Below are 21,530 nucleotides of genomic sequence, written 5' to 3' on the forward strand. Positions count from 1 at the left end.
CCCCACTGCCCATAAGATCGTCATCAGCAGAGATGTTATCTTTGTAGAAGATCAACTACAAAGAAAAGATGGAGATGATGGCACTGTAAAAGAAAAGTCAGAGACTGTACCAGTATATGTCGAAAATAATCTAGAAGATTCAGATTCTTCTGAAGCAGCACCAGAGCACGAGGAACAAGAACCAGTCGAGTCTGAGGCTCCAGAAGTTCGTCGGTCAACTCGTGAGAGACGACCACCGGCGTGGCACTCGGAGTATGTCACAGAGATCAACGTTGCATACTGTCTTCTAACAGAGGATGGAGAGCCTTCAACTTTCCATGAAGCTTTAAACAACTTAGATGTTGCTTTGTGGATGACAGCAATGCAGGAAGAAATTGAAGCTCTACACAAGAACAAGACATGGGAACTTGTACCACTACCACACGGAAGAAAAGCCATTGGAAACAAATGGGTCTACAAGATCAAACGTGATGGCAATGACCAAGTGGACCGGTATCGTGCAAGATTGGTGGTGAAAGGATATGCTCAGAAAGAAGGTATTGACTTCAACGAGATATTTTCTCCGGTGGTTCGACTCACAACAGTCAGAATAGTCTTGGAGATGTGTGCTACATTTGATCTACATCTTGAGCAGTTAGATGTTAAAACTGCATTTCTTCATGGAGAACTTGAAGAAGAAATATATATGCTCCAACCAGAAGGTTTTGCAGAAACAGGAAAGGAGAACTTGGTTTGCAGGTTGAACAAATCTCTATACGGTCTCAAACAGGCGCCGAGGTGTTGGTATAAGAGATTTGATTCCTTCATCATGAGCCTTGGATACAACAGACTCAGTTCAGACCATTGTGCATATTACAAGAGGTTTGAAGATAATGATTTCATCATTTTACTGTTGTACGTGGATGACATGTTGGTAGCAGGCCCCAACAAAGATCAAGTCCAAGAATTGAAGGCACAATTGGCTAAGGAGTTTGAAATGAAGGACTTGGGACCAGCAAACAAGATTCTAGGGATGCAAATTCACCGAGACAAAAATAACAGGAAGATTTGGCTTTCACAGAAGAATTACTTGAAGAAAATCTTGCGGCGCTTCAACATGTAAGATTGTAAGTCAATTTCTACCCCACTTCCTGTTAATTTCAAATTATCCTCAAGTATGTGTCCTAGCAATGAAGTGGAGAGGAAGGAGATGTCTCGAGTACCGTATGCATCAGCAGTGGGAAGTTTAATGTTCGCTATGATATGTACTAGACCAGACATTGCACAAGCAGTGGGAGCAGTCAGTCGATACATGGCGAATCCTGGTGGAGAGCATTGGATAGCTGTAAAGAGGATTCTGAGATACATCAGAGGAACCTCAGATGTTGCATTATGTTACGGAGGATCAGAGTTTACTATCAGGGGCTATGTGGATTCAGATTTTGCAGGAGATCTTGATAAAAGAAAATCCACTACTGGTTATGTGTTTACACTTGCAGGAGCAGCTGTAAGCTGGGTTTCGAAACTGCAGATCGTTGTGGCTTTATCTACAACAGAAGCAGAATATATGGCAGCTACACAAGCTTGCAAGGAAGCTATTTGGATACAAAGGTTATTAGAGGAGCTCGGGCACAAACAACAGAAAATTCTTGTGTTTTGTGACAGTCAGAGTGCCTTGCACATTGCAAGGAATTCAGCCTTTCATTCCAGAACAAAGCACATAGGAGTTCAGTATCACTTCGTTCGAGAAGTAGTGGAAGACGGAAGTGTGGATTTACAGAAAATCCATACGAAGGAGAACCTAGCAGATGTTTTGACCAAGCCAATAAATGCTGACAAGTTTATCTGGAGTAGATCCTCTTGTGGCCTAGCAGAAACGTAGGCAACATGATTATGGCGAAGCAGAAAGGATGGTGTGGAGATTGATTGCTTTTCACTCTAATCTCCAAGTGGGAGAATATTGAAAGTCATGGCTGGCGCCGGCCATCTAGATGGCCGGTGCCAACCATTCAACATTCAACACGGCCCGCCATTATTGGTGGTGCCGTGTTGAATGACTCCATAAAAAAAAAAAAAAAAAAAAAAGAGCCAAAATTTTGGCTATATAAAGAGGGCTTCCCACCCTCATTTATAATCCAATCTTGAGAGAGCAATTTAGGGAGTTGAGAGAGAGTTTAAGAGCTTGCATTTGTAAGCTCTTATTTTAGTGATTTGAGAGTTTGGGTGTATTGGGGTTTTGGGTAGTGAGCTAAAATACTACAATACTTGTAACTCCTTTTCACTAGTAAAATATTTCCTTCTGTCTTTGCCCGTGGACGTAGGCTAAAAGTCGAACCACGTAATTTCTGGTGTCCTCTATTGTGCTTGTTCTTTATTTTATTTCCAATTTCATTTTAGCTGCGGTCCTGCTTCACCCACCAATTTCCTAACAGTAAAGACTATCTTTGATGCATTTCTTGAACTCGCAGGAAAAGGGACACCCACTTTGGCTAAATCAATTCTTTCCCATATATCATCTAACAATAGCAGAAATTTCATTTTGCTCAATAAATTGAATATGCCTGATGCTTTCTGTTGAATTCTCTCAAGTTGCATGTCTTTTGACACCACCACCCAAATCACAATATCAAAATAATTTGGTGTATTAAGGAACTTGTTGTTGATTTGGGTTAATAGTGTAGTCTTGCCGACTCCCCCCATGCCATAAAGTCCGATGATTCCAAATTGTCCTTCTACAAGACATCTCCAAACTTTATCAAATGATGATTCTAGGCCGATTATTGTTGGCTGAAGAGGCCTTTCATCCACTGCTGGTTGTGGTACCTTTTCAGCTACCACTGCAAAAGCTCCATCATCTATTAAAGTAGCCACAAGCTGCAGCTTTTTAGACACCTTTTTCCCAAACTTGTAGCTTGACTTGCAGTTCTTGGAGCAGTAGCCTCCAAGACATAGTTTTTCAATTTCTTGAGAGCTGTCCCTTGTCAATTCACCTACTTCAGCTTCCACAGCCTCCACCCTTGAAAGCCAACCTTGCACTCTGTTCAGCCGTCTTAGTTGTTGTTGCTCAGCATTAGCGACCCTCATCATCACATCGTTCTTTGTTTCAATTAGTTTCTGCAATTCGGTCTGGACGGCAACCAGGTTATTTTCAAGCTGGCTTAGATATGCTGCTTTTCTGCGGGTACAATTTATGAAGCCAGTGGAAAGGGCATCACATGTAAGTTGGATTCCCAAAATATTACCCATAGTTTGTATGAGATTCAGAGTACAATAGAAGGAATGCAACACAGTATGTATTCGGTTGTGGTGTCTATGATTTTGCAGTCGCAGAAGCTTATTCACCTTGTGAGGGCTGGTCAGGTGGGCACCATCACTCTCCTTACTCTTTATAGAGAGCGATAGTCCATGTGGTCAGATCTCATTCAGATAACTAGCCAAGTGGGCAATCGCTCCACCTTATCAAAATTCTTCATCTTATAATAATATCATGAGTAGGCCTTGAATTTTTCTTTTAATTTTAACATTTAAAAGGTAGAGGTGAAAAAGTCTACATAGTATTTTTGTCCTCGTACTTTAATAACATTTCTTGAAAGTCACTCGATCTCAAAATTTAATTAAGAAGATATTATAGATTTATAAGCCCTTAAATTTTATCTGCAAGTAAGCACATAAGACTTACTAAAAGTCGTCAACTCGTCATGACCAAAATTGAAAATTCTTCCGCGTAGTTCGTTGCTGGTGATTTTTCATATGCAAAAGCACAGTCAGTGTTACATTTTACAATTACAATTGAGTGCCACCTATATACTCCTTCATTCTTTTCAAAATATGTTGTAGGATGGGTAATTGTGGCAAAAGTGATTTTTAAAAAGATTTGTTATAATATTAAAATTAACTTTTAATTTTTTTTAAATTACTTTTGAGATTTGTGAAAAAAATCCTAAACGGGTCTCAGAAGTATAATTAGAACCACGAATTTATAAAATGATCAAAGGAATCCATCGCCTAATATTATAGTACGCAATTGATTGCTATAAACTAAATTGCTATGATCTCACTTCATAATAATTTATTTTCAATCTCCATCATGGTAGAAAAATTTCATCAATCAACATACCCTACCACCACCCAATAGTCGACCATTTATCATCTTCTATCCGTAAAAAAACGAAAAAAAAAAAGAAAAGGAAAAATTTAGTCCACAAAAGAAAATATCGCAAGACCAAACAGAGAGAGAAAATAGAAAAAGCAAAGAGCTGTACTTTAATTTAGTCCACCCAATAGTCGACCATTTAGGTTTCATTCTGCATTAGCATAATATTTTTTTCTGCACTGCATTCACATCACAACCATTGAATAGTCGTGATCTATTTTTCTAAAGCGAATAATATTATTTTCTCGTGTCGGTGGCTTGATCATATAACAAAATAGACTAATAATGTTTCAATAGACATTTTGGTAAATGGAAGAAGTTATGATCTGTCCATTTTTATGTTACTTTATTTTAATTTGTTAATTACTATTAATATCTTTGAGTGGGACAGAATCTTGACCTAAGATATGACTAGGCTCCACATGTTATATATTAATTTGATTAAGCCTAGCTAATTGTTAATTATTAATTTGATTGCGGCTTTTTATTTTACCCACATTTTTTATGCGTGAAATCTTTCTTAGTGAAAAACTACACGTATTTGCAAATATTCGGAATGGACATTTTCGAAAAAACAAGTAAAAGAAAATGACTAAAAAGTAAAAGAAAATAGACACCCAATTGTAATTGCGAGGACAATAGAAGGAATGCAACAAACAGCTCTCCCCTTACACTCTTATAGAGAGTTATAGTCCATGATCTCATTGAGAGAACTAGCCAAGTGGGCAATCGCTCAACCTGATCAAAATTCTTCATCTTATAATAATACCTTGAGTAGGCCTTCAATTTTTTTTTTTTTCAATTTTAATCTTTAAAAGGTAGAAGAGGTGAAAAAGTTAAATAATATTTTTGTCCTCCTATATAACATTTTTTGAAAATCACTCGATGTTAAAACTTAATTAAGAAAATATTATAGATTTTTAAGTTAGTGGCCCTTAAAATTTATTTGCAAGTAACAATTAGAGAAAAGTCGTCATGCCCAAAAGACTTACTAAAAGTCTGCAACTCGTCATGACCAAACATCTTCCGAGTGTCAAATACGGCATGCGCAGATGCATTAAAAACAAAGGCCAGCTATGATATTCTCTGCATACTTGCATTCCCTGTCACCTTTATTAATAATTTCAGACACGTCGTTGGTTGCCTGTGATTTTCAGACACATCGTTGGTTGTCAGAATTACAATTTACACTGATTTTTTAGTCACAGCGTTTCTCTATGAATTCCTTAAAGTTTAGACCCATCATGGAATAATTATTTTCTTAAAGACCAAATTAACATAATTCTTAAATCAGTTATAAAACAACATTTATCATATAACAGATCGTACATGAATAAATTTACCTTGAACCGTAGCAAACAAACAAGAATCTCAACCACATCAATATCATAATCCCTTCTGACCTTAACAATAATTTTATTCGTCCTTAATTCATAGGTATAAGTATCCCAATATATACTTGATGTCAACCTTTACAATTCTTTACAGAATTGCAGCAGACCAAATTTGTATGCAAAACTGAAATCATACAGTAATTGAATACAGTGATAGTAATTAGTATATATAAATATCTTAATAATTTAAAAGTTTCTTAAACTGCTTTTACATATCTGAAAAATTATAGAAATCGGAACTGCTGCAGAAATCATAATTTTCCAGCGAATGTGTTACAACTTCAGAAACTCATAAGAATGTTCCACAAAAGCAAATCGTAATATTCCTCAATGGAGTTAGATCCGCAAAAGCAAACAAATTCTTTTATTAAACTACAAATTAAAGTGGAATCGTTTACTAAACAACAAATTAAAGTTCAAATATTTAAATAGTAGTGCGTTAGACGATTAGGCTCTTTTATTAAAGTCAAGTATAAAGTAGTCCAGAATCGAACATCTCTATTGTCTAGTCTTTTTTTTTTTAATTCTTCTTTTATTATTTTTCAGAATATGTTTTGGTGATTACTATTGGGTTATTATTCAGAGTTATTGTTATCTTCCGGGGCAGTTTCTGTTCATCGAAATCGTTAATTAAAATTTTAAAACTCTTATCGGAAGAATGTTTTTCCGTTATTTTTTTATATTCTAATTTCAATTGTAAGAAGTAGTCATTTTAGAATTTGGGTCTTGAATCGAATTTCAATGCATGAATTAATATTTTAAAAAAATTTACTACATGCAGTTTAGGTTACAAACTATTTTTTGCAAAGTTGACTATGAAATTGGAGAAATTAAGTAATTTATAATGTTTGCAAAGAAAGAGACCAACATACTTCCAATTACACTATATCTCAATTATCATAATGTTAAGATTAAACTAACTTAAAATAAAATTTATTTAAAAAGTTTATCAAACGCAGTCTAATTTTATTAACTTGAAGAGATAATAGTTATAGAAATTATTATTCTAACTTAATTAGTAAAAGTGGTATAAAGGTTAAGTGTGCACTAAATCTATTTAAATTTTTTTCCAGTATAACTAACAGAGGTCATTACTAGAATTATATTACTAGTCTATTAGATAGAAAAAATTATTTATATTGTTTTATATTTATTAAAAAAATTTAAAGTCAATCTTTTTAATTACTATTTAAAGGATATTATAATTAAAAAAATTTTAATGTCTTCATTAAAAATTTAAAATTTTATATGACCGTTATCTAAATATTTAAAGTGTAACTGTCATTTTCTCATATATATATATAATTTCATCAACCCCTTATACTTTATGTTATTTATATTTTATTCATGAATATTATAAATTTTTTGAAATATAAAATTTCGTTTAACCCTTTATACTCAATTTTATTTTATTAAAACCCTAGAGTATGAATTCGTCCCTATAATATTAAATTCTCAAAATAACTTCCATTTAATTAAAAAATATAATTATTATTAAATGAATTATAATTATTATTATTATGTTATTATAATCATAAAAAGCGAGATCATATTCCACAAAAGCATAAGTGACAAAACAACCAACTGGATTCTTTTATTAATCAACAAATTGTATAGTCTTTTTCAAATTGTTATAAATTGGTGGCCCCTACAATCCTCAATAATTGTACCGAAATTCACAAGTTGGTGGGCCCTACAATTCTGTTCCGATAATTTAACTGTGCAAGTGCTCATTCACAATCTTCCAGGTCATGCTCTTAACAATTGTTTTTTCTTTTCTGCACGCCCTTTCATGCTCTTAATAATTGAAGAGCATACTTTTCAAATGTGAAGCCGCATCTAATGTCGCTAATTTAATTTGGGATTAAATTACGGGACTATTATATTGCAGTGTGCACTAATTTTTATGTTTATCTAAACTCTTCAAATTTAAAACATATTATGGCATAAATAAGAATGTAACAATAACAAAAGAGTAAGAAAGTGTAGAGAAAATCTTGCAGAAATATAAATAATATTTATTTTTAAAATAATATTAATATTTAAAATAATTTTTAATATTTTATGGTCCATTAGATATATTTTATTATATTAAAATAAATTTTATAATAAATAAAAACATACTATTAAAATGAATATATATAGAAAATTTAGAGTATTTTAAGTATTATATAAAATAATTTTAATAAAATATGTGAGATATTCATATTTTATTAATTTAAGATACCATTTAACCTAAAGATTTATTTATGATAAATTAATAATTATATTTTTGAAATTACTTCAAATATTAAAAAAATTAATATTACTAATATATTAGATAGATTAAATTATATATATTATTTTTACTTATTAAAAAAATTTTAAAATTATTTTTAATTACTATTCAAAAAACGTATTCAAAAAACATAATGATAAAAAAATCTTAACATCTTTATTAAAAAATTAAAAACTTATATGATAAATTCTCTAAATATTTACGGTATATGTGAACCACGGTGGATAAGCTTTATTTAATATTATTGATTTAAATAATATGTCAATTAAAAATGTACAGAGAAGAAATTTCGGTGGGTATTTTAGTCTTTTAAGCAATTATCATGATCAGATCAGCCTTTAGCCTTCAAACGTCGGTCAGAAAAGTTTTAAAATTAATGCTAAATTGTTTTTCACTTTTAACGTTGGTGGCCTTGAAATTGCTTGTATTTTATTAAAAATTAATGCTAACAAGAAAAAGCTAGGTCATATTCCACAAAATCAAAAGTGACAAAACAACCAGCTGGTTTCTTTTACTAAACTACAAATTAAAATAAATTTTTTCGATAAATTACAAATTAAAGTGGATTCTTTTGAATACAAATGGGACAGACGATTAGGCTCTTTTTATTAGAGGCAAGTAAAAACTAGTCAAGAATCGAACAGTCTTTTTCCAATTCTTGTTTTATTATTTTTCAAAACTAGTTTTTGGTAATTACAACCGGGTCATTAATCATTATTCAGAGTTACTGTTATCTTCGGGGGCAGTGGGTAAAAGATAATTACTAACTGTTTTTCCTTCAAAAGTTAGCGGCTCATGTTTGCAAGTGTGAATGTGCGATGCTCTTTTCTTAAAGGCCATTACAGTGGGGCCCGAATCAGACGTGCCTAAATCTTTTTAAAATTTTTGCCGTATAACGAACAGAGGTCATTACTAAAATTTCTCTTCCACAGCCTACAGCAGCTTCAGTTTATCAAACTCCATCAATTTTCTTTCTTAACAAAATTCCAAAGATGTGTAGCATTTTTCAGATCACATGCGATGGTGCTCTTTTCAATCGTTGCTTGGATTGCTTTCTTGGAAAAGCAGCATACATACGTAACCTCCAAGATAATCTTGATGCCTTGGACACTGAACTGGGAAGACTAATCGCTAAAAAGAACGATGTGATGAGGAGGGTTGTCGACGCTGAACGACAACAAATGAGAAGGCTGGACGGATTGCAAGTGTGGGTTTCGAGGGTGGATGCTGTTAAAACTGGAGCCGATGAACTTATCACAGACGGCTCTGAAGAAATTGGCAAATTATGTGTTGGAGGCTACTGTTCCAAGAACTGCAGGTCAAGCTACAAGTTCGGAAAACAAGTGGCTAAAAAGCTACAAGATGTGAAGACTTTAATCGCCGAGGGAGTTTTTGAGGCGGTGGCTACTGAGGTGGTGCCCGAGAGAGCTCCGGAACCTGTAGCAGATAAAAGACCCATTGAGCCAACAATAGTAGGCTTGCAATCACAGCTTGAACAAGTTTGGAGATGTCTTGTAGAAGAATCAGTGGGAATCATTGGCCTATATGGTATGGGCGGTGTTGGTAAAACCACACTATTGACCCGTATCAACAATAAATTTCTTGAGAGTCAAAACAACTTTGATTGTGTGATTTGGGTCGTAGTTTCAAAAGACCTGCGGCTTGAAAAAATTCAAGACGATATTGGGAAGAAGATAGGTCTGTCTGATGATTCATGGAAGAATAAAAGTTTTGAAGAGAAAGCTGTGGACATCCTGCGGAGATTAGGAGAGAAGAGATTTGTATTGTTGTTAGATGATTTATGGGAGCGGGTTGATTTAACAAAAGTGGGCGTTCCACTTCCCAGCGCACAAAATACTACCTCAAAAGTCGTATTCACAACCCGTTCCATTGGTGTTTGTGGCAGCATGAGAGCTAGGCCGGTTAAAGTGGCATGCCTATCAGAAAAGCAAGCTTGGGAACTGTTCCGCGAAAATGTTGGGGAAGAAACTCTTGAGAGTGATCATGAGATCGTTGAGCTAGCCCAAACTGTGGCCAAAGAGTGTGGTGGTTTGCCACTCGCACTTATTACTATTGGTCGAGCTATGGCCTTCAAAAAGACAGCCGAGGAGTGGAGTCATGCAATTGATGTGCTAAGAACATCAGCTTCTGAGTTTGCAGGTTTGGGAGAGAAGGTGTATCGTCTTTTAAAGTTTAGCTATGATAGTTTGCAGAATGAGACCATTAGATCTTGTTTCTTATATTGTTGTTTATATCCCGAGGATTATGGCATTCTTAAATGGGACTTGATTGATTGTTGGATTGGTGAGGGATTCTTGGAGGAATCTGACAGGTTTAGTGCAGAAAACCAAGGATACTACATTGTGGGCACTCTTGTTCATGCGTGTTTGCTAGAAGAGATGGAAGATGATAAAGTAAAAATGCATGACGTTGTTCGTGATATGGCTCTATGGATAGCTTGTGAAATTGAGAAGGAGAAGAGAAACTTTTTGGTTTGTGCAGGTGCTGGATTAAAAGAGGCACCGGATGTTAAAGGATGGGAAAATGTGAGAAGATTGTCATTGATGCAAAACCAAATTAAAACTCTGTCAGAGGTTCCCACATGCCCTCATCTCCATACTTTATTTCTTGCCTCTAATATGGAGTTGGAGATGATCGCGGATGGCTTCTTCCAATTTATGCCTTCTCTCAAAGTTTTGAAGATGTCACGCTGCTGGAATTTTCAATTACCTGTTGGGATGTCAGATTTGGGTTCATCACTAGAACTTCTTGATATTTCACATACCACCATAAGAGAGTTACCCGAAGAGTTAAAGTTGCTGGTAAATCTGAAATGTTTGAATTTGAGGTGGACAGGTGCGTTAATTAGAATTCCACGGGGACTAATATCAAAATTTTCAAGGTTACGTGTGTTGAGAATGTTGGGTACTGGCGGGTTCATTTTTTATGAAGCACCAGAAGACAGCGTTTTATTTGGTGGGGGTGAAGTTTTGATACAGGAATTGCTCGGTTTGAAATATTTAGAGGTATTGGAGTTGACCTTGGGAAGTTATCATGCTCTCCAAATTCTTTTGAGCTCAAATAAGTTAAAAAGTTGTATTCGATCTCTTTACCTCTATTTGACCGGAGATAAAAAGTCGATTATTGATGCTACGGCTTTCACAGACCTAAACCACCTCAATGAATTATGGATTGATAATGGAATTGAGTTGGAAGAATTGAAGATTGATTATACGGAGATAGTACGAAAAAGGCGGGAACCTTTTGTTTTCCACAGCCTTCACCTTGTTACGATATATAGTTGCCATAAATTGAAAGATTCGACATTCCTCGCTTTTGCTCCAAACCTCAAGTCTCTTTCGCTATTCAAATGCCGTGCTATGGAAGAAATAATCAGCGTCGGAAAAATTGCTGAGAATCCTGAGATGATGGGACATATAAGCCCTTTTGAAAATCTCAAAAGTCTTGATCTATCATATTTGCCGGAGTTGAAGAGCATTTTCTGGAAGCCATTGCCTTTCACTCATCTCAAAGAAATGGGGGTAAGAGCATGTGATCAGCTTAGAAAGCTTCCACTCGATTCCAACAGTGCAAAAGAGCGTAAATTTGTAATTCGTGGAGAAGAAGACTGGTGGAACCGACTTCAATGGGAGGATGAAGCCACTCAAATTGCTTTTCGTTCCTGTTTCCAACCTGATTCCTGAGCGGTGGTCGCAAAATTTGATTTCTGGTGAGTGCGTTTGTCTTTTAAAAGAAGAATTTAAAAGAAATTTATTCTTGACGTTTTCTTCACTGTTTTTATTTCAGTCTCTCTCTCTCTCTTTTTGTCTTCTGCTAATCACAATTAAATGTTGAATTAATGGAATTAATGCTTCATAAATTTGCCGGCACTGCCATTACTTTTTTTTTTTTTAATACAAATTGATACTTTATTTATATCTTCTTAGCGATTTAATTTCCTGTCAATTGACGAACGAGAAGAACATATGACTTGAACCAATGCTCGCATAAACTTGCTGTAAAAAGATATAATCTCACTGAAATGCACACGCCTAGAATGAATAGAATTAAAACAGGGAAAATATTAAGTATATTAGCCCTCTTTACCGAAAATCAAATGACAATAAATTTTTTGAAGTTTTGATTTTCTATGGTCAATTCCACCTTTTGCAATTTCTTCTGTTCTAACAAAAACCAATTTCTTTGTTCAAGTATTTTCGTTTGGGTATTAATAATTCTCCACCGAAAGAGTGAACTCTTGCTCAAGGGATCTCTAATCAATAGCCGGAAGGGCGCCGAGACCTGATCGGACCTAGGCCCAAGTTTGGTCTTAAAGCCTGGGCTTGAGCCTGGCAATTAAATTAAAACAGTAATTGATTTCTTGAATGAATTGTCGTGTAATTGATTTATGGGGGATGACACATCAACATACTTGAAAATACACTAATCTCAGCATCATCCGTTAATAACTTTTAGATTTATGGGCAATCAATAGTTAAATTAGTTGTCATTAATACTAAATAATTTTTACTTTTTTTGTCTCTTCTAGAGGATCTTCTAGAAAAATGCATCCACAATTAAATTTAATACTTTACATAATAAAGAAAGCATAAATGTTAAATTTAAGAAACTGCATTGTATTTCAGCTGAAGTTGACTTTAATATTTAGGGTAGAAAAAAATTAAATCCTTAATGTGTTTAATTTATATCACTTGTGTCATTAAAATTTTCTAGTCACCCTAACCAATTACATCTCAACCCACTTTTTTTTGGATGATTTTATTTTTATACTATTATTTTCAACATTTTTTTTTCCTTTTAACACCAACATTAGTGTATGTTACGTAACATAATCCATATTTGGATAATTTGAAATTTGTTTGTGTTTTATCTCAAAATAGAGCTTCAATCAATTTGTACCTCATAAATTCACAATATCTGGCAGGGCTAATAAGACCAAACTCTGGCATATTATCAAATGTGCTTATCCTTTTGCTTGACATGTCATTTTAAAATTGTCATTCAATGCCAAAAAAATCACATCAACTGATGGCCGACTACTTTAATTTGAAAGCATGCATGCGATCGCCACCAATAATTATAACTTAATTGTTATATTGAAATTTTTTTCTTTATAATTTTTAAGTTTAATACTGCTACATGTGCGGCACATAAGTTGGAAAATATAACATAAAATTTGAAAAATGTGTAGTTTTCGTTCCTTTTTTTTCTTAAAAATGGGGAAAAAGAATGTAATTTTGTTTAAATTACTGTTGTGATAACAATTATTATTTTATTGATTAATTGGCAGAGAATCGTTATGGTTTCGCATGGTTGTTAAAACATTGGAAAATCCACTACATCATCCGATAATAACTTTCAGATTTATGGTTAATCAATAGTTGAGATTTGTTATCATTAATGTTAAATATTTTTTTAATATTTTTTCTCTCTCCTAGAGGATCATCCACAGTTAAAATTTAATATTATAAATAGTAAACAAAGTATAAACGTTAAATCGAAGAAACTGCATTGCATTTCAGCTGAAGCTAACTTTAATATTTAACAGAGAAAAGTAATTAAGTCCTTAATGTGCTTTATTTACCCATATATATGGCTAATTTTTTAAGATAAAGGGGAAGGATGATGCTCAAAAATATAAATTATAGAATTAATTGAGCTCTCAAGTAAGTTTAAAGTTCATTATTTTTAATTACATGTTTATAATTTATTTTTATTTCGTATTAATCTATAGATCTAAATCCACTTTGGATTCATATACATATATAGACATAATGTGTATGTTAATCTATAGGTCTAAATTCACTTTAGGTCTATATAGGTATTTTGACAAATGTACTCCAATCATATTGGCAAGTTCTAACTACTATATTGGTATGTCAATATTATCTCTAATTGCCCTATACATTCAGAAATAATCTAGATATACAAATTAACATAAAATAAAAATAATTGGTAGAAAATATAAATTATAAACATGTAATTGAAAACGATAAACTTTAAATTTACTTAAGAGAGTAATTAATTTCATAGTTAAAATCTTTAAATTTTACCCCTCATCTTAACTTAAGAAAATTAATCACTTATTTTATTTAACAAAGAAGAGATTTTTTTCCCCTATATTTCCCAATTATTTCTCTCCCTCTCGCTCCCGTAAGTTATACAACTTGAAGTGAAATATGAGTGGTCTGATTCTAGCTTAAATAATTTATTGTGACATGCTATCTAAGGACAATACATTACCTAGCTCTACATATTTTATTTAACCTCCGGCTCACCCTGTGCAAACTTGCCTTCCCCTACAAGACAAGATTAATCAATCTATCAAGTCTCAAATTCAATTTGGAATATGACCATCGTACGTTCTTGTTCTTCCCTCTTTACGAGTGCATTCCCCCCAACCTCAAGCTCCCTCTCTCGTCTTCAATGTCACTGCCTATATCCTTGTGTTGTTCTAGTTTGAAATAGTGGCTTCCACAATTTCAGGGCCCCCAAAAATCCAGAAACATAGTATTCATCACGATGACAAATTTTTTGGCAGGCAGGTGCTTCCTGACTTTCACACGGTAATTCTCAAATTCTGATTTCACCATATTTTAATTACTGATTAGCATATATTCAAGTGCTCTCCATTATAATAGAAGCCGCCGCCTCACTCGTGATTCCAAACTTTATCTTTTTTCCTTTTTTAAATTAATGCAAGTAGCCGCTGTCCTTTTTATTAATTAATTAATTAATTCGGCCGCCCACATTTCTTTTCCTAATGTCTTCTACTGTCGATTTTCTTTTATTTTCTTTTTATTCTTAAAATATGCTTATAATAATAAAATATAAAAATTAAAATTAACATATCAAAATATAATTTAACAGAAAATTAAGATAAAAATAAAAAAAATAAATTATGAGCATATCAATCAATAAATGAAAAATAATAATTTTTATTTTTATTAAATATATATTTTTCAGTATTAATCAATTATTTGAATAAATAAAATCATTTAAAAATAAATAAATAAATTATTCTTAAAAAAAAAGAAACTTTTTATAACACTCACTATGCTGGTTGTAGGGTAGACGCTTTGGGAACTGAAGCCGGTAACTTCTACAAGTAGTCTGAAGTTGACTGGCAACAACTATATTGACATTTAGACATAATGTACTCCAACCGTATTGGTATGTTTAAATGTTCTTACTATTGTATTGGTGTGTCAATATTATCTCTAACTGCCCTATAGATAAAAAAATAATCTAAATTTATAATTTAACATAAAATAAAATAATTGGTAGAAAAATAATTATGGTTCATTTACTTATCAGTAATCAGAATAGACTAAAATCGAAATGAGTTGTATTACCGTTGATGTGTTTATGTTGTCCTGGAATCGGAATGAATTATTTTAAGTTACTAAAATATCCTTGGTTTGTTATTCTAATTATTATTTAATATTTATTATAATATTTGTCATATCATTAAAAAGAAATAATAATGATGATAATATTATCATTATTGTTTGTTACATTATTATTATTCAAAAAAATTATTGTTAATAATAATAATTTTTTTATTTCAATAATAATAATGATAAAATTAATAATAAAAAACATGACAACAACAATAATTATTTATTATGCCAAAAAATAACAATAATAATAAGAATAATAATCATCATCATTTTTTTGCCAAAGAAATCATCAAACCAGACAAGAAATCATCAAAAATTGCTATTTCAATTTAGGAAGAAGTTCTTTCGGTGTGCTAGCGATGGGAGATGTTGTGGCTGCGATTCGGGGAGCTAATAGTTTATTGCACTAATAACGGCAGGTGCTGCTGCTTGATGCGAGGTCCATGGCCAGTTGTCAGCAGTTCGACTTTGGCATGGGCGCTGCTGGTTCGATTTTAGGTGTTGTCTAATTTCATTTTCAGGATTTTAATTTTATTTTTTTCTTTTATATTTTCATTAATTAATCAGGGCAAAGTTTGATTTTAGAATTTGGAATGAAGGTAATTTTGTTAATCATGGAAATGAGATTTTGATTGTCGAGAATGAACTTACACAAGCAACTGCAAATTAAGTGAAAACAAAACGCTTTTTCTCTTTGTGTGATTAAAACATGAAATATACCATAAATAAATAGGTAAAAATTAAATCAACACAATCCAAAACAGTAAACCAATTATAAGAGGCACAAATTTTTATGTGAAATACCGAAAACGGAAAAAACCACAACATGTTAGTATGATATAATCTTCTACTATATTAATGGGATTATAACACAAATTCTTCCCTATATTACACTAGAGATTAACAACATCAAGAATCTCAATAATCTTAACTTACAATACAACCTAATATATGTCTCTCTAATAAATAGATATCTAAAATAACAATCTCTAATAAGTAAGTATCTCAAATAACAGTCTCTAATAAGTAGGTATCTCAAATAATAGTTAATAAGAGGATAAAACAAAAATTAAGATTAGTAGGATGTGTATAAGGCGATGCTATCAACTTATCTTCTAAATTTGAGAAAAATAGTTAAATTCACTTTTTTGATTGTCCGACCAAAGATGGAAACCTTGCCCCAAAACCAAAGGAGTCACCATTGTGTTTCTCTCTCTCTCTCTCTCTCTCGTTCTTTTCTTCTACTTTTCTTAATGTTAGCCGCCACTTGCTTTTATTCTTTATAGCATTTAAAAAGTTACTTTTAATGGTAAATTTCATCTAAGTCCAAAACTTAGTGATAATTGCACACTAAACAATCCTTTTTGGACTATAGACTTTTGGACCTCCAAATGAGACGAATACAACAAATCTCCCCTTTTAGATCATGTAGGAGGCACCACAAGCCCACTCTCTGCATATAGCTTTTTAACTTCTCCTTGAATAATGACTTTGTCATCATACATAACTCATTCTCCGTTGTGTAAATCTTCTCAAGCTATAACCGTTCTTTCTCAAACACGTCTCGTATCTAATAATACTTCACATCAATTTGCTTAGATTTCGAATGATATATCAAATTCTTTGAACGACACTCTGATTTTCGCAGTACATAATATAGTTGTCTCATTTTATACCTAGCTCTTGTAGGAAATTCTTCGTCCACAGTATTTTTTTGCAACCTTCAATAATTGTAATATCATTTGCTTTAGTAGTAGAAAAGACAACTTATTACTAAAGTTTAGATTACGATGAGACTGCTCCTCCTGCAAAAGTGAGCAAACATTCTAGTAGGAATTTTTCGGAATCAACATCTCCTACCATATCTATACACTTGTAACACAGGTTTGTCACCACCAAAATATAAACATGCTCTGGAAATGCCTCTAAGATATCTGAGAATTTTTCACTATTGTCCAGTGCTCTTTACCGGGATTGAAGAGAAACCACTAACTACACTAGTTGTATAAGTAATATCTGGTCTTGTACAAATTATGGCGCACACCAAACTGCCAACTGCTGAAGCATAAGGAACTCCTCTCATGGAGAAATGGGTTTTGCTCTTGAGATTTTTGGGAACATGAAGAATAAATATGTAATTTCTTGGACTGCCATTGTTTCGAGGTATATAAACAGAGGACAAGTCTATATAGGTCGACAGTGGTTTGCTCAGATGCCAGAACGAGATTATGTCTTATGGACTGCCATGATTGATGGGTACCTTCGAGTGAATAGGTTCAAAGAGGCTTTGACGCTTTTTCAGGAGATGCAAACTTCAAATATAATGGGAGACGAGTTTACCATTGTTAGCATTCTTACAGCTCGTGCGAATCTGGAAGCACTAGATCTGGGAGAATGGATAAAGACTTATGTTGAGTGTTAGAAAATGCATATTTATAAAGGAGAAAACCATCATTTTACATTTCAAGTCTTACTAACAACCCTTACTTTTATGTATTTAACCTTCTTGTGATTTAATTACATGTGTTTTATTTTAATTAAGTATTTTATGTATTTTAGGGACATTATAGTCATTTCACAATAAAGGAGAGATCAGACGGCAAAACAGACATCACTTTTGAACTCAGGACGGTCAAAAACCTTAGGAGGAGCATAAAAGGAAAAATGGCACTATTCACATGTACGGTACTATTCACGTGTACGGTACTGTCCACGTTACTGTTCACGATACTGTTCACATAGACAGATCGATGACGTGGCATTGACTGATGAGGTGTCACGATCCTGTTGGGCTAAAATTCTTATGTACTGTTGATGGTGACGTGGCAGCATATCAATGGACGAAAAATCTCGCATACAGTACATGCATCACACAGGATTATTGTCAACCAAATCGCGTTACTGTTCATCCGGGTCAAACCGTGTTACTGTTCATCCACGTAGTCAAACCGCGTACTGTTGACTGATGACGTGGCGCAATCCTGAGCGTCCAAACTGTTTTTAATCCGATGGCCATGATTTACTCCATGTATCTATAAAAAGGGGGCCTCCCCCCCTAATTTGACAACTCTGAATCTATTTTGGGATCCATTTTCTATAATTCCCTCTCCATCTTGTATTTTCTACGTATTTTAATAAATTTCCATTTTACCCTTAGTTCAATTATGAGTGGCTAATTTCCTTTCAAGCTTGGGTTGAAGGTGAAGTCTCAACATGTGTCATGGGCTTTATTTGGTAAATTTATTTTCTTTTCCCCTCTAGTTTTTGTGGATGATTTGACTTTTCGTCGACAAATAATATTGATCTTGTCTAGATACCACCTTGGTTACACCGGCTCTCTAGTACAAGGTTATTATTATTTGGCACGATAAGCCCTTAGCACCATATTGATTAGAGCGTGGTTCATGAGGTGTGGATTCCCCCCTCATGATTTAATTGGCATTAATAAGGATTATATAGCCCATGATGCATGTTGATACGGATCTGGATACCCAAGTGCTTCATTTCAATAGATCTATCTTCAATTTCTTCTCGCCATTTTAATTTAAGTTTTAGAATATTCCAAATCATTTCCACCACAAATCCAATCCCCGATTCACAAAATTAATTCTATACACAATTAAAATCCACATCCTCGTGGGATCGACACTCGTCACCATTAGTCTATACTACAATAGATTCGTGCGCTTGCGAGTACATTAAAATTTACACAACAACTTATATTGACAAAAACAAAGTCAAGAATGATGTATTTGCGGGGAATGCTTTGATAGACATGTACTGTAAATGCCGAGATGTTGAGAAAGCTCAAAAGGTATTCAGGAAGATGCTTTGAAAGGACAAATTCTCATGGACGACCATGATTGTTGGCCTTGCCATCAGTGGCAATGGTGATAAAGCTCTTGATATGTTTTCCCAAATGCTTAGGGCTTCGATCAAACCGGATGAGGTAGCTTATGTTGGTGTTCTGTCTGCCTGTACTAACAATGGTAACGAAACTTTTGTGATAAATAGTTGCAACTTAAGGTGAGAATTGGAGGAAAGGAAATAGACTGAAGTTGTTCAATCATCGGTCGTCTCTATTTGGTTTTCTCCGATATCTCATCTTCAGTTTTGACTCAGATTCTATCTTACCACTTAGGGGTGGGCAAAATCGGGTTCGGGTCAACCCGATCGGGTTTCGGGTTGTTCGGGTTAGACAAGGAACAATCCGAACATAACCCGAATTAATGACCCGACCCGAACTTAGTTCGGGTCGGGTCATTAATTCGGGTTATGTTCGGGTTGGATTTAAAATGGGTAGGATTGAGTTCGGGTCAATTTGGGTTAGTTCGGGTCAATTCGGGTCAGTTCGGGTCAATTCGGGTCAATTCGGGTCGGTTGAAATCGGGTCAGTTCGGGTCAATTCAGGTCAGTTCGGGTCGGTTGAAATCAGGTCAATTCAAGTCAGTACGTTTTTTTTTTTTAAGAACCCGATCGGGTATTCGGGTCGGGTCGGGTTTGACCCGAACCGATCACAACCCGATCGGGTTTGTAAATTTCAAACCGATCGGGTTTCGATCCCGACCCGATCCGACCCGAACCCGAAATTTATCGGGTCGGGTCGGGTCGGGTAAAATGCCCACCCCTATTAATACCACTAGTAATTACATAGACTTGCTGCCAAAGGTAAGAATGAGAATAAATTAAATAGATTATGTCGAAAACGAAATAAATTTACCATTGTTCTGTTCATTCTATTTGTTTCCTACAGAATATTTCTCCAGCCTAAAATTTTTTGAATTAGTAAGTTTTTATCTTATGCAAGAATTGTGCTGAGAGTAATTCCATTTCTCAGTCTCTTTATGTTTCAATGAAGACGTAAAACTTGTGTTCTAGTGCACCAATGTTTATGCTTCTTACAATTTGACTTTAATTTAGTTTGTAAAACTTTTGTCAAAAAGTACTAAAAAGTAGTGCACCAAACACAAACTTTATTACAGAGAGGACTTCAGTTAAATTTTAAGAAAACACTCAAAAGAACGAGTTATAAATTATTATCGAAATATTTCACATAAATAAAAGCCATCCCATGCTGCAAAGATCTTGCTATAATCACCAAAAACTATCGGGAGCTTTTAGGGTTTCCATAAAAATGTCATTTCGTTCCAAAAGTCAATGGTGGGTAGAAAGTGGTGCAAATGAGACTCATTGTTAATGGTATAAGTTTTTGCTTAATTATGTCTTCCCCAAAATGATGATTTAATTTCCATTCTCAATTAATTTTCAAGTTTCAACACTTTTCTATGTAGCATGACATTGGAAAGATCTTGTACAGTTGTACTACTAAAAGCTAGCACCACACGTTAGTTATTGTTAAGTTCTTTTTCAACGTGAAATAAAGGAAGTAGTCCTTCGTTAAAACCATTATAGCCAAATTTCACGTAATTGGACATTTACAGACTTTTATTTCAAGTTGGATTTTGGTCCAACATTTCAAAGTTGGCCCAATTATTTTTGTCTGGTCAAGTCCTTCGCAGCTAAGCCCCTCAATGAATGAGGGTGAGATTGCTAAAAATTACGACAGGTGATATTTTATTATTATTATTTGTTTGAGGGAAAAAATAGGAAAAGCAATAGAGCGCCACGTGTCAACCAATGGAATGATTCCTGCACAATCTAAGGTACCCCACACAATCCGAGGTACCCCATATAATATGAGGTACCCCACACAAATAGGGGTACCCCGCGTAATAGGAGGTACCCCATGTAACTCGAGGTACTCGGCAAAGCGGATGCAAGAGAATCCTCCGAAAATATCCGCCATGAGAAACGTCTCCGCCTCCTAAAAGATATTATTCAATTTTGTCAGAATTATGAATAAAAAACGACGCCCTAAAAGGAGGGACAGTCGCCTGCGACCTCTGCCAAAAGTGAAGGACACTGTCCCAAGGACAGTGGTCCCCAACGCCTACCCGACAGCTACTGCAAAGGTACCCTGGACCACTCTCCAGCGCGCGCCACGTTTCCAAAAGATGAGATACGCCGCGAACGTGCAGATAACTGCCCAAAAATTATAAAGAGGTAAAAGGACGTTAGTAAAAAAGGGTATGCCATGTGGCAGCTGAGGTACTCCATATATAAAGGCGCCTAGGTTTCATTCTCCATCATGTTCTCACTCACCATTAACACTCGCACTCCAAAAAATAGGTTTTCTTCAACCTTAAACCCTAATTTACAGAGGGTTAGTCAGCTCTCTTTACCATAAAAGCTTGAGTTTGCTAACTTGAGCGTCGAAGTGTGAACGCCGGGGTACCCCGGCT

At 34.2% G+C, this 21,530-nt stretch overlaps 1 protein-coding gene across 6 annotated transcripts in view; it reads left to right on the forward strand.

The window, feature by feature from the left end:
* The window catches only part of LOC102608225 (probable disease resistance protein At5g63020), a 136,177-nt gene that overhangs the window by 34,109 nt on the left and 80,538 nt on the right, over window positions 1-21,530 (forward strand). For 2 of the 6 annotated variants that reach the window (XM_052444796.1, XM_052444811.1), the window contains exon 1: window positions 8,797-9,122. In XM_052444796.1, the coding sequence (XP_052300756.1) occupies window positions 8,797-9,122 (326 nt within the window). Of the gene's footprint in view, window positions 1-8,743; window positions 9,460-9,978; window positions 11,586-21,530 lie in introns of those variants that run through there. The other 4 variants (XM_052444797.1, XM_052444817.1, XM_052444806.1 and 1 more) reach the window with 4 other exon arrangements.

Source organism: Citrus sinensis, chromosome 7 (assembly GCF_022201045.2).
Source record: "Citrus sinensis cultivar Valencia sweet orange chromosome 7, DVS_A1.0, whole genome shotgun sequence".
Classification (NCBI taxonomy): domain Eukaryota; kingdom Viridiplantae; phylum Streptophyta; class Magnoliopsida; order Sapindales; family Rutaceae; genus Citrus; species Citrus sinensis.